We start from the raw sequence: 14,926 nt of genomic DNA, 5'->3' as shown, positions 1-14,926 counted from the left end.
GTCACTTGAGTCTGTCTTACTTTGAGGCCATGCCTTTCTTAAAATAGTCATCACGTCCTGTCACTTTGAATTATGGTATTAATATTAATAATGGAAATAGTAATAGCTGGTATTTCCTATCAGCCTAAATGCAAACCTGTGACCTGCAGGCTACATGAAGATCACCCCACTCGCAAACCTACTGGCGGTCTAGCCTGTGACATACAGTTCAGCCTGGACCTCTATACATCTTATGTTACTGGGATTTCACGTCAGAGCTGTCCACTTGCCCAATGTCATTTGCGTGGATCCTGTCTAGTACTGGTTTGGTTTTTCTTGCCATTTTAGCACATGAAAAGTAAAACCAGAATGCAAATAAAATACAGGATTGGATGGGCTGCATACAATCAGCGTCGGGCAGATTGACAGCTGTGAGATGGGTAACCTTAAAATAGCAGACAAATCGGTGGATCCAGAGATGTCCAGTTGGCCCAGGCCATGCAATGCGTGGGCACCTCGTCCAGTACTTGCTTTTTGTTTGCATCCTGGGATTTGTTGTCCTTCATTTGTAACACAAAAAGAAGCAAACTCCGAAATAAAATAAAATAAAACTGGGCAAGCTTCTTCTGCATGTAATGGAACAACTTGTGAGTTCCAACATTTACCTGAGGTAGCAAGGCTACAGACTAGCTTTCTTTCTGTCAGCTCTTTCTTTTAGCTGGTCAAGTGGCACAGCGAGTAGAGCGCTCGCTTTGACATCCGTGCAGAGCCTGCTAACCCAGGTTCGAATCCCGGCAGGGCCAAACTCAGCCTTTCATCCTTCCACACCGTGGGTAATAATAAGCAGCGCTCAGATACGTGAGGGTTCGTAGCGCTATATAAATGCCAAATTATTATTATTATTTCTCCCTCAAAGTCAATAAAACATACACACTCAAACTTGTTTGCTCTCTTTCTCAAATGCACACATGCACTTGTTCTTTCTTTCACATGCTTGCTTTTTCTCTGACGCACCACACACTCTTCCTCGCTTTCTATGTCATACATGTTCTTTTTCTCACATATGCACTCACACTTTCTCTCACACACAAACTCTAGTTCTTTCTCTCAAACATGCACACACTTTCTCACACACGCACTCGCTCTTTCTCTCACATGCACGCGCTCTTTCTCTCTCACACACTCTCCAGCCCTCTCTCACACAATTGCTTTCTCTCATACAGACACACAAACACACACACTCTCTCTTGCCCCTTTCTTAGATACACACAAGTTGCAGATCTTGATACCTTTTATTGGACTAACTGAAAAATCTATGCAGAGATGGAACAAAACAGTTTCTCACGAAGTCCCACAGACCTCTTCATCAGATGTTGCAGAGTGAAACGACCGATTTGTAAAGGAAATAGCACAGATCATTCTCTAAACGAAAAATGGTCCATTTTAAAAACCCCATTGTTTGGAGGGACAGATTGAATGGAATGTGTGCGTTCAATTGCTGTCTTATCTAAAAGGCCACAAAACCCACTGGAAGGAGAGGACACAAGGGTTTTTGAACAGTAAACATTCTGAGAGTTGTGTTTACAGAAAAACACAGTCATTTCACATGTAACCATTAAATTGGGCTAAGCCAGTCTCAAGGTGGGTCCTTCTAGTTTCCTAAAATTGCTGATGTTATATCAAATTAGAGGTTTGAAAATGCATAATTGGGAAACAGGGTCAGTATTGCATATTACTCAGTCGAAAAAAGTATTTTGCAGCCTTGAAGTAGCGTCATGGGGTATTAGTGATTCCAAAGCAGCAGCTAAGGATTCCTGGCTAGTACGCAATTTGGCACTCCAAAATATATGCTCCCAAGGTTTAACTGGTGCAGTCTCCAATGTTATCTTACAATGCCTGAAGCTTCACAGTGGCTTCTGGGGCGTACATACAGTGTGGGCAAATGAAAACATTTTACCCTTTTTTTGGATGGTGCAGTGCCCACTGTTATCCCAGCTTGTCTCATGCTCAGTAATGGGTGCCAAATATTTGAGCTTAGAAGCCCAAGATTTCTGCTGTCAGGGTCCTGTGCCCCTCACACATTAGGGATCCTAAACAGTAGTGTCGGACAGTTGTTGGTGAGAAATGGCATTGGAGGGGAGTCTTCTGACCTTGTTGATGTGATTGTATTGCTGGACCTGGGCTCAAGTTGGCCATAGTGTGTCATAAAACCAATATCGATGTTAAGACTGTTGTCTTTTAGGTTAAGCATCTTCAGATAATTGAGCTCCCACATTCTTCTGTGTGTGGTATTTGAGAAGCAACTTTTTAAAACCACCATGAGGAACGCCCATCCTGTGTGAACTGTGCACCCTCTGGTGTTTCTGTTTTGTGGTTTGAGATGGTGTACCTATGTAGGTTTATCCTTTCATGCAGCTCTTTGCGGGTGACACCCACATAATTCCCTTTTATGCATTTTTTGCATTGGATGAAATGTACAACATTGGATAATCTGCAGTTGTATGGCCCTTGTATCTGTATTGTTCAGTTCTGTGGGGTTGTTATGGCGGACGTGTTGCACATGTGCTGCCATGTTCTGCAACTCCTGTTGTTCCAAAGATATGTACCAGGTCTTCCTTGTTCTTGACCTTGTGGAAATGTACTCCTGGTCTGAGACGGCCACGTTTCACAATTGCTTGAATACACTTAGCAGAGCTTCTTTGTAGATGTCTCTCAGCTCATCATCTCTGTGTATGTATGTCTGATATACACGCACACACCCACTCGCCTTTCTCTCACACACAACCACTCTTTCGCTCTGATACGTGCATACTCTCGCTCTCCTTCTCTTACACACACTTCCATTTCTGTTCCCATTTTCGTTTGGTGTTTACATTGTGCAAACAACGCAAGGGTATCCAAACCGTGCCTCTGTCGAGGAAAAACAGAAATCTGAGCGGCAGTGGAGTAACTTTGCTGAAAATGTTGGGGGGTGGGACATGACATCTGAAGAAAAGGTGCCCCAGCCAAATGAATGGGGACAAAATGGTGTGCCATGAAAGTTGGGGGGGGGGCAAAAACCCCTGTGACCCCCTAAAATTACGCCCATGCTGAGAGGATTAAAAGAGGATAGTCTTGATTGTAATTCCTAAATGCGAGAAACCCCTCTGTATATGTTGCGCTTCTTCAGGAAATGAATTTCCCTTGACTAGCAGCGGCTGTCCATCACTACTCAGTGCCTTAGCACAATGGTAGTGATGGGCAATCAAAGTACAGCGTGCCCCAGGGCACTGGAGGAGCATAGAGGTTTGCCATTTGAGGTGATTTTTCAACCCGTGAGGGGTGTGACTGTAGAGAACTTTGTGAGGCAGGATCAGCAGGCAACTAGTGAGCAGTGTGACTGTAGAGAACTTTGTGAGGCAGGATCAGCAGGCAACTAGTGAGCAGTGTGACTGTAGAGAACTTTGTGAGGCAGGATCAGCAGGCAACTAGTGAGCAGTGTGACTGTAGAGAACTTTGTGAGGCAGGATCAGCAGGCAACTAGTGAGCAGTGTGACTGTAGAGAACTTTGTGAGGCAGGATCAGCCGGCTTTGCAGTCGCCTAAGCACGGGCAAGGTATGATCTTGCTTAGGTTCGTGCATTACAGTTCTTGCTACTGCACCCTGAAGTGCCTGCAGACGATGGAGGGAATGCAGAATAATTACCACACGAAGAGGGTTACAGCCGTCTCATTTAGTACCTGTAAAGGAGCTGGCCATTATTACACAGTGCTGGTCTGCAGTCGCGTTCTTAGTTGTTTTAGCAGCATAACGTAGTAATTAGCTGAGTTTGGAATTGTACGGATCTGAGGTTCCATCGAAAGAGTGGTGTCAAGAATCCTGGCCACGGATTTCACTTTATATTGCACAAGAATGTTAAAGCCTGATAAACGAATGATGGAATATGTACCAATAGCTTTGGGCAAATGAGCATGAATGGTATTTTGTCATGTTATTTTTCATGTTTTCCCCATGGAATAGTTAAGTCCACAAGAAAAAAAATATAGTAATAAAAACAATTAATATTTTTACATGAAAACATTTGGTATTTGGCCATGGGTTCTAATAGCTTTATAGACGTCACCTGAGGCATTATCGGCCCTCATACCTAGATAAAGGGCCTCACTCAGTCTGCAGGGTCCATAACCCCTGGTATGGACCTCGGGCCAATAACGCCCTGTATGGACCTCGGGCAAGGCCTATAAAGCTGTATTGTTGCCCACGCAGTTTCTGCTACTCCTGCAAGTGGTAACACAGTACCATCTACATGGCTGATTCACATACTCACCCTTGTACACCTTTCTTTGGTGGTTTGCTCTTAAACTGTCTGGTTTGCCTTTGTTTGAATTTGGGGGGTCCTTTTCTGGGGGTGGCGGGGCCTCCCGTCACCCTGGTGGCTGACTTGATTTCGGTTTTGACGGGTTCCAGGTTCATGGTATCAGTTTGGTGGTCTTTCAGTCCCTTAAGGTCCTTGGCGTCCACCCTGTTTCCAAAGTGGTCTTCTCGTTTTCGAGGGGCTCCCTGGCAATCCTAACGCTTGGCCTCCTTGAGGGAACAAGAAAGAAAGGCACAAAGCATGAAGACAAATAACAGAGTCAGCGAACTGAGCTTAATCGAGTAATTTAGAAAGGAAAAAAGTGAACATTAAAAAGAAACATGAGGGCATTTTGTGAGCCCCGGAGTGTAGAAGTAAGGTGTAAAAGCAAGGCATTCATATACCGCTTGCACCTTCCTTTCCCACTCCCAGGGATTTTGCAATAATCAGGTGCGGAGTAGGGGCGCAAAACGGATGTCACGTTTCTGGCGTACATTCCTCCTCCACCTTTACATGTCGCCTGGTTTTACATCTGCATGAGATTCTGAGCTGCTGAAAAACCAATGCATTCCAGGGGAATCTGCCTATTTTTTTTAGCACCTTCTACAAGCGAGTGGATGCCCTAAGAATCCATTGTCATTGTTGTCGGCCAGCCATTTATGGACATCTCCATTTACGCTTTAAAAAAAAAATGAAAAAGCAAGAGGTAAAGGTCATTTTGTGTGTTTTCACACTTTGCTTTCACGCTTCATTTTCCAAATGTGGAGACTTACATGGAGGGAGCCAACAGAAGAAAAATAAAATGCTAACGTTGGCGCTCCCATCCATGCAATGACAACTTTTTGATGAACTACCAATGGCTGTTCCAGACATGTCATCATTTCTGCTGGGAAATAATCATAACCTAAACCGTCAATTAACCCAACAGCTGGAGGGATATGGCGTTTGTGTACACTGATGTACACTTACTAATGTCTGAGTAAACCGTGGGCACCTTACACAAGTTATCTGTGGCACTGGCATCATGTCATATAGGGTAGGGTGACCAGAGGGCTCAATTTTACCAGGACAGTTAGGGGCCATAATTTAATAAACACATGCATTCTGGGTATTGCCGTCATGCTTGGCTTCAGTTGAACACATTTTCTCTGTCGAGGTGGCAGAAGTCACCTTGTCATCGTAATACAAGGAAATGGGGTGAATGGTGAAATGAGGTCACAATGATATGGTATCAGTTCCATGTTAGGAATGCAGTTGTATGTCAGAATGGAGCCTGACGTGATGTGACTGACTCCTCGTCAGTCCAATTGACCTGGAGCGGCACCTAGGCCCACCCCCTCTGCACTCACCTGGTGTGACGACATTCCCACTCTCATCCTTGCAGCATTTCTTGCTATGTTCCCCCCTTCCCCCTCTTCTGTGTTGTATTCTCCCTGCTTTCTGCACTGATTGACCTCTTACTTTGTAAAGTGCTACTATGCTTCGCGGAGCTAGGTCTGCTCTCAATAAACACCCACATAATAAAAACAATACAATAACCAGTTCCCTTGTGAAATCTAGAGGAGGGTGAGCCCTGGATGGGGGGAAGCAGCCAATGAAAGTGACATTTGTACAGCCTCTTAATATCCGCCGCCACCTTACCCCCACACCCCATCGATTGCTGCAAGGTGCTCAGTAATCCCTGCTGACCTTGGTATTAATTCGGCTCAGAGGCTCAGGGTGCTGTAATCCCATTAACCAGACACCCACAGCAGGTGAAGGGCTTTGCGGTATGGTAGTAGTTCATCAATGAAGCTACAAAAGTGGGAAGCACAACCACCTGCCTACGATCTCAGGCACACTTAATATAATGGAGCACATGCAGGGTTAAATTGATACACACAATGATTCTAGAGGATTCTTTTGGTACATTTGGAAAACACAATAGAAAACACAATAGTGTTTTGGGCATAATCGTGGGCACCAAGATATGCTTAGAAAACGAGCAAAGGGATGAGATAATTGCTAAAAATAAAACGGAAGGCTTTGCTGATAGGAGTGTCACAATAGAAAGAGTGCTTTTTCAAGGCCATGCTATTGTGAGAGTAACCCAATAAATATACTTTTCAAATCTTGTAGAGCAAAGTCTCTTCCCCTTTTTTCCTAAATCATGGTGAGCAGTCCTTGCGAGGATGCTCCTAAATCATGGCAAGCAGTCCTTTGGAGGATGCTCCTAAATCATGAGAGCAGTCCTTGGGAGGATGCTCCTAAATCATGGAGAGCAGTCCTTGGGAGTATGCTCCTAAATCATGAGAGCAGTCCTAGGGAGGATGCTCCTAAATCATGGTGAGCAGTCCTTGGGAGGATGCTCCTAAATCATGAGAGCAGTCCTAGGGAGGATGCTCCTAAATCATGGCGAGCAGTCCTTGGGAGGATGCTCCTAAATCATGAGAGCAGTCCTAGGGAGGATGCTCCTAAATCATGGTGAGCAGTCCTTGGGAGGATGCTCCTAAATCATGAGAGCAGTCCTAGGGAGGATGCTCCTAAATCATGGTGAGCAGTCCTTGCGAGGATGCTCCTAAATCATGGCAAGCAGTCCTTTGGTGGATGCTCCTAAATCATGAGAGCAGTCCTTGGGAGGATGCTCCTAAATCATGGAGAGCAGTCCTTGGGAGGATGCTCCTAAATCATGAGAGCAGTCCTAGGGAGGATGCTCCTAAATCATGGCGAGCAGTCCTTGGGAGGATGCTCCTAAACGATAGCGAGCAGTCTTCAGGAGGATGCTCCTAAATCATGAGAGCAGTCCTTGGGAGGATGCTCCTAAATCATGGTGAGCAGTCCTTGGGAGGATGCTCCTAAATCATGAGAGCAGTCCTAGGGAGGATGCTCCTAAATCATGGCGAGCAGTCCTTGGGAGGATGCTCCTAAATCATGAGAGCAGTCCTTGCGAAGATGCTCCTAAATCATAGCGAGCAGTCCTTGGGAGGATGCTCCTAAATCATGAGAGCAGTCCTTGGGAGGATGCTCCTAAATCATGAGAGCAGTCCTAGGGAGGATGCTCCTAAATCATGGTGAGCAGCCTTGGGAGGATGCTCCTAAATCATGGTGAGCAGTCCTAGAGAGGATGCTCCTAAATCATGGTGAGCAGTCCTAAGGAGGATGCTCTTAAATCATGACGAGCAGTCCTAGAGGATGCTCCTAAATCATGGTGAGCAGTCCCAAGGAGGATGCTCCTAAATCATGGTGAGCAGTCCTAGAGAGGATGCTCCTAAATCATGACGAGCAGGATGCTTTCCTCAAGGCTACTCTCCTAGGCAGAGTGCTTTAGTAATCCTCTTGGAAAGCCAGCAGGTGGTGGCAGAGCTCTACTTTTAGTGCAGAGGGAACCACTTCATTTATTCAGTCCTGGGATTCTGCCAGGAGCATGTTTGTAATACCCACTATGTGGTATGTCACTTAGAAGTCTGGGAATAGGAACGCACTAGGGCGTCTATGCTCATATGCTCTGAATAAATGGTGGCAGAGCGGGCAGATGCCTCCGTTTTCCTTAAGCCTTTACGCCCAAATGGAGATTCTGCAATTATTTGCATGGGATGACCAAAAAAACAACCTGATTGAGGTCCCGACTTTTAAATTCACCGGGTCCTGCAGGGCTTCTGGATGCTCTGCTGCTGGGTTCAGGCTTGGTGAAGTGTTAATATGCATCCTGGAAAATTAACAAGTGCTGCATCATCAAAGGACCCTCTGAGACTTCATTGGAGGGTGGGAGACAAGGCAAAGTGTTTGGCAGACTGGGAGTAGTACGAAGAAGTAGGGGATCCTAAAGCAGTATGCTACAAAGACAGCTTAGCAGGTTAGGCGAATGATGCCGAGACTTTATACGTTTACACCTTCCTGTAAATTCTACGGGCCAGATTGGCGATCCCTTTTTGGATGCACTTCATGATATGCGCTAGCCCATCTCATCACTTGTGCCAAAAAAGGACCAGCCCAATTCTTGAAGGGTATTGGAGTGATGTGCACACTCAGATGCCCTTTTCCACCCCTTTGAGCAGCTGTGCAAATCACGGGGTGTTTTTGTGCATTTATAGGCGCACGTCGAATTCACTAAGGGGGTGTGCTTTTAAATGTGCAGAGCTATGACCCTTTCCCTGCACCTGTTGGAAACAGGTGCAGGGTGATGTGCAAATCATGACACTGTCATTTCTGACCCTGTCATGCATTTGTCTTGAAGTGCGACAGCGATTTATACCGCGTCTGTCTCAATGGTTTTCCATCCCCGAAAGAGAGGTGGGGTGCTATTTGTTTGTTTACATTTTACAGTGACTGGCTTAAATGCACTCCCAGCACTCACATGGGTGATGGGAGTCTGTCATACACACGAATTAATGCAAGGGGGCTGCCCATCACATTTTTTGTGTTGCCAACCAGCCCCCAAGCAATGTGCAGGTCACCTTTGAGAATAAGGGGACCTGCGCGTTCTAACACTAATGCAAACGAGAAAAACTCGACCTCTTCACTTTTCTCATTTGCCTTCATTTTTGAGAATCTGGCCCTATGACTCTTTTCCAATTCTTACTCGCCATGTGTGGTGATGATGTAGAGATGGAGGATCGGGAACGCGCAGTGGAGTACAGTTGCACCATCCAGCAGTTTGTTTGTTTGTTTATTTTACTTATATAGCGCACCTGACCCAGGGGTATCTGGGCGCTCATGAAATAAGAAGACGGTTACAGAGAGTACATACATGCATGGTTAGAACAGTACAGTTACAATTTCTGTGGTAAGCAGCAAGTGGAGTGATCCATATTAGGTCTTGCTGAGTAGCCATGAGATGACACTTCTCCTGAAGATAGCAAACACTTGTATGGATTTAATGTCGGACAGGAGGGTGTTCCACAGTTGGGCGGCCATGACTGGGAAACTAGAGCCGCCTGCTCTCTTCAGATTGTATCTTGCCGGAGCAGAGCTCCTTCATGTTATACATAATAAAAGAATAAGAATCTTACCCTTGTGTGTGACCCCGTCGCGTTACAGTGGCGACGAGGATGGGGAAGTGTGTGTGAAAACATTAACGAATGGGCACCAGCAACCTGAAACAAGGCAGGTGGAAGTTCTCCCCAGCGGCAACGAAGAGCCAATCACAGCCACACAAGTGGTCCAGAGCGAGGGGACGTATAGTGCACTGCAGCATGCTGGCACCAGAGGTGGTAGCAATTTCTGTAATACACCAAGGAGAGGCTCGTTGCAGAGAAATGGTCGGTGGATGGCTCCGCTAGAACAAAATAAGTGTTATAGGTGTGAGGGTAATCTGTATGGGGCTAATAACCCAGTGTGCCCGGTGCGTCACGTCATTTGCAGAAACTGCAACAGAAAGGGCCACTTTGTGAAATGTTGCAAAGCAATGGATTTTGTTACCTATGTAGGTGACCTAAGTGCAGGGGAGGAAGAAGGTACATGCCTGGTGGCAAGTTCTGAAGAAGCAATTGCTGTTTCTATGGCGACAATGCATGTAAATGGTAGACCAGTAACCATGATGACGGACTCCGGTGCAAAGTAATCACTTATTCCAAATGACAGGATTAACAACCAATTCAAGAGACACTGTTTGCATGAAGTAAATATCAATCCAATGGCATAAAGCGGTGTACCGATATACTCGATAGGATGGTTTGAGGTGGAATTGTACGCAAGAGAGAATGGCAACATGATGCTTCTCAGTTGGGTGCATCAGAAGCTGGAGGTTCGGCAGAAACTCAAGGCTGAGGAAGCAGTGTTGATGTGTGCAGATCAGGGCATGAGGAAGAGAAGCCTGACAGTTGAGTTGCCTCAAGGAGTTTGTACAATGGATACGCATGAAGCATCATGGATCCATTCCATACCAGTTGCCCAAAAGCTAAGCAAGCAACACACAGTAAGGGTGCAGAAGTAAGGCTCCGAGACAAGTTTTGGTTATAAACTTTTATTGACCAATTAAAGGGTTGGAAAAATGACCTCTCTGTCCCTAAAGCTTAATTGGGTTTCCCCCTCTTAAAGGAATCTAATATAAATGTCAGGATGTCAAATAAATAGTCCATCACTGTCACGTCCAAAAACCCTTCTTCTGACCCTAACACTAATAACTTAAATCTAACATGCAAGGATACTATATTCACAACTCAAGTACTAATGACAGTTTTTGTCAACAGAAAGTTCCCAATGGCTCAGGTTGTCAAATAAATAAAGCAAGTGTTCCTTTTCCACAAACTAATATTTGAATAACCAGGGATTAGCTCCATTCCTCTGGATTCCTTCTTGTTTCAGTTCACAAGGTAGGATCTCCTCTCCTCCTTATGTGGTTTTCTTGTTTGATGAAAAATAACTCCAAAAGTAAAGACGGTGTTCACTCAGCCAGGGATTTTGGGTCTCTTCACTGGGATTTACAAACTATCCAAAAGCTCTCTGCTCTTCAGTGCTTTCTTGACTGAACTTCACCCTTTTTTTAGCCTTTCAAATGGTCGCTGATCCCAGACTCCCACTGAGGTATTCTACCAGCTTGGGGTACTCTCCTGCCAAGCATAGGTGTTTTTCTTGTCTGTCTGTTTCTGTCAGGGTCCAAGACCCTCTTGTTCTCTGGTTTTCGCATGGGTGTGGGTCCCAGACGTGCAATGCGTTTTCACAATTGCTTGGTATCTCTCTTGCCAAGCATATGTTTCCCTTTGGAATGTCTCTGTTTCTCTCAGGGTCCAAGACCCTCTGATTCTCTGGCTCTTATATGGGTGCGTGTCCCAGATTCACAATAATGTCTCTTGCCTGCTTGGTTTACTCTCCTGCCAAGCATGCACCTCTTTCTTTCTCTCTTTGTTATTCCTGGGGTCCCAGACCCTCTTATCTGGTTCACTCTGTAGTTGATCCCAAATTCTACCCGCACTTCTAGGTCTGCCCGCGTACCTGTTTGCGAGGTTCACGTCTCCTGAGCGGCGGTGCTCCACTGTGAGGCTCTGGCAGCTTTCGGGTGTCTTTTCGGGATGGTGTTGGCTCTGCCAGTTACTGCTTCCTTCTTGGACTGTGGATTTGGCTTCCAGCAGCATTCGGGTGCTCCCCTTCGTTGGCAGTTGCTTCGCCGGCTGCTGTTTCCTTCTCAAGCTGCGGTTTCGCTCTCCGGCAGCTCCCCGCACTTAGGGACTTCCAGAAGGTTGTTTGGGCAGTGATTAGCATAGTCCCATCATCCTGGACTACCTTTGTGCTCTCCTTTGCCTTCATGCATGGTGTCTTGCGGTTCACCCCCCTGCTTGTCGGGACAACGTCTCCTGGGTTTCCTCCTCAGAGGATGGCTCTCTCCATATTGGTTTTCATCTGCTATTTTGTATTGCCTTTGACCAATCAAATGCTGTTAGACTAGACCGTTCACTCCAGTTCTCTGGAGTGATCTTCATACTCCCGGTCATCATCTTCTTCACAGTACTTGCATTGGAAGTATATGGAAATCAAATTGTGTTTTCATTCAGGTCTAACATATTAGGTTGGCTGCCTTTACAATGAAATATATTAGCACTGGAGGGAATTATGGGGGAAGGGTTTTGCTTTGGCACAGAGGGAGGGTGTACTAAAGCAGAGGTATACCACATTCACAGGGGATGGTCATCCCTAATCCCATAAGGGACTTCTTTACCCATGCAATCCTTCTCCGGTGCACCACCCAAAGGGGCCCTATTGTACTGTGGAAGCACCGCTTTGGCCCCAGGGGAAAGGTCTCCCCCCTAGGGGAGAAGGGACGACCTCAGATTTGTCACAACACTCTTTAAAATTAGGAAGGAAGTGAAGCAGGAGCTGGAGAGGCAAGGCATACTAGAGAGGATTGAGGCAGCATATTGGGTGTCACCAATTGTGCACAAATGCATTACACCAACCATCCATTATCCATTATTCATGGATTCATGAAATGATGTGCACAATAGATCCAACGTGGAGAATAATGTTGCTGGCTCAGATGGCTGCTTACCACAAGGTCAGTTCCCATGAAGCCTCCAAGCATTTATAACACCTGAAGATCTGTACCAATTCATAAGGATGCCATTTGAGTTAGTGTTGAGTGTCAGAATCTTTAGGCCATTTCAGAGAAGGGCATAGAGCCGAAGAAGCAATTGATCAATACTATTGCTAGCAATCCATGCCCAGATAGGAAGGAAAAATATATGTTATTCATAGGCATGGCAGAGTACTACTCCAAGTGTGTTTCCCAACTTTGCAAACAAAACAAAGGCGTTGAGGGATATAATGAAAAAGGGTGCCAAGTTTGAGTGGAACAGTGACTGCGATAAAGAATTTAACACGTTAAAGAAGGCACTGGAATCAGTGTCAGCCCTAGATAATTACAAACAAAGAAGGAAGACCATAATCGCAACAGACACCAGTAACATTGGGTTAGGTTCATCACTCCCACAGAGCTAAGAAGGAAAAGAATACTCTGTTGCTTTTGCCTCGAGGTTATTGAAAGGGGTGGAAAAACATACGCCACGAAAGAGAAGGAGCTATTGGCGATCAAGTGGCCAACACAGGATGTCAGGTCCTTTATCTCGTCATATCTTTTAAAGTACACACAGACCGCAAACCACTAAAGGAAATCATGACATCAAAACCTTTGTATAAAGTATCGAACAGGAACAGGAGATGGGTGCTTGATTTGCATGGACACACAATGGTGACGATATATATACCAATAGTAAGAAATTGCATAGCTGATTTCCTGTCTCGGTTAACGGATAAGGAGGAACAAGGCAAGGAAGATGGAGACCAGATCCAAATTGTCGGGGAACAAGCAATACTGGAGCAAGAATGGTATGAAGCAATGGCGGACGAAAACAAATTGATGAAAATAAAGGAAGCAATACAACAGAATTTGTGGGATAAAGCAAAGTTGAAGGAAGCTGGTCTGGAAGTAGTGTGGCAAATTAGAGCAGAATTATACCAAGCTACTAAAAAGAGGAGATTAAATAATACCACCAAAGAAGTTGAACAATGAAATAATAAGCTTTGCCCATGAAGGCTATCAAGGAATCATGAAGACAAAACAATGCATCAGAAGCGAATATTGGTGGCTGGGTTTTGATTGGCAAGTTCAGAAGGCGATTAGGTAATGTATCCTTTATGAATTCAGTGAGAACGATTTTGTGAGTTGCAAATGCCCAATGACCATGCCTGAAAGTCCAAAGGTGCCAGTGGACAAAGTTGTGTTGGATATTTTCGGACCAGTGTATAGTGGGGCTCACTGTGCTTAGGGAGACACAGCTTCACCTCACTGATGAGGCCTGGCTAGGGCAAAATATGTGTCTGGGGTTGCTGTTGGTACTCTTGTTAAGAGGAGAATGGCCTCGACATTTGGTGCTAGACTGCCCAAGTGGTTGGGACCAGACAAATATGCACATTTATATTTCTCCTCTGTGAAAGGTACAGTGAGCTAAAACGTGGTTGTAGACCCTACTGAGTGGGTACCTTCCCAGAGAACATGTTATTTGGCTGTGTTTGTTCTCAGCAGAGGGGCTCCCAGACCTTTTTAAAAATGTATATTGGAGGTCAAGCTACATATTTTGTGGTGCTGGTTGATCTGTGAACAAGGATGGCAGAAGTGGTGATCACCAAACATGTGTGTTCTAAGAGGGTGATTGAGTTCCTAAAGGGAGTTACCCAGAGAGAGGGGAAGCCAAGGATACCTGGCATAGGGCCAGTTAGGCATTTTTCCATCCAGACATTTAAGTTAATACAAATGTTTATTTTGAATTCTGAATCTGTTGTCTGTGTCTTGCTTCATGATGCCTTAACAGGGGCCTTGCGGTTTCTCCTGACTGAGGATAGCCATCATCACTTGGACATTAGAGTGTACATACAGATAGAACATCTTTTTATAATCTAGTGTTGCCAGAATGAGGACATTTCTAAGTGCCTCTTTTAATTCACAGAATGAATTACTCCTCTCCTGGGTCCAGGCCAAGGGGGCTTTTGCTTTCTGGGCTTCCATCAATCCCTGAAGAAGGAGTTTAATATACGTGCAATAGTCGAATGTCCACAACTTACAATTATTGCACAATCCCAGAAATTACTGCAGTTTCTTTACTATGTTTGGTTGTGGGGTGTGCTATATTGCTGCTGTCCTTTCTGGGATGACTCTACGCTGGTATCTCTCCAAAATACACTACTTCCTTCTGACACTACTGCAATTCATCCTTATTTAACTTGTATCACTTTTCTGCAAATAATGTGAGTAGTGCAACTGAATTCTCCCTACATTTGTCCTCTGTTGGACTGCACACTAAGAGATCATCAACGTATTATATCACTGAGAGGAGAAAAGTGGGCTCTAGGATAGAACACTCCTGTGCTGAGCTCAGTATTAGGTCTGATGGTCTCGGTTGGTCTGTGCAAGGTCACAGGTGGGCAGATCCTTACTCGTTTGCAGCACTTGTGGCAAACGTCTGGCAACAGCCTCGAAATCCCATGAGATCAACATTTGAACTTCCTGTCATACGGCTATCATTGAACAAAACTATCACTCCATTCTCTACAAAACCAACTGCCTTGAGGAGCAACTTTCGGGTTCGAAAGACGCGTCAGCTGACCATTCCTTAGACCATGTGTCTACTTTATGAATATTAAAGAAAC

At 45.2% G+C, this 14,926-nt stretch overlaps 1 protein-coding gene across 1 annotated transcript in view; it reads right to left on the bottom strand.

The window, feature by feature from the left end:
- Positions 1-14,926, bottom strand: part of PDE6G (phosphodiesterase 6G) — a 186,599-nt gene that overhangs the window by 25,027 nt on the left and 146,646 nt on the right. Inside the window, exon 2 of the mRNA XM_069655139.1 lies at positions 4,286-4,542. Coding sequence (XP_069511240.1) covers positions 4,286-4,431 — 146 coding nt within the window. The 5' untranslated portion in view covers positions 4,432-4,542. The remainder of the gene's footprint in view (positions 1-4,285; positions 4,543-14,926) is intronic.

Source organism: Ambystoma mexicanum, chromosome 3q (genome assembly GCF_040938575.1).
Source record: "Ambystoma mexicanum isolate Mex_15411 chromosome 3q, UKY_AmexF1_1, whole genome shotgun sequence".
NCBI lineage: Eukaryota > Metazoa > Chordata > Amphibia > Caudata > Ambystomatidae > Ambystoma > Ambystoma mexicanum.
Note: the sequence above shows the minus strand (reverse complement) of the source record. Positions and strands in the feature narration are given on the sequence as shown.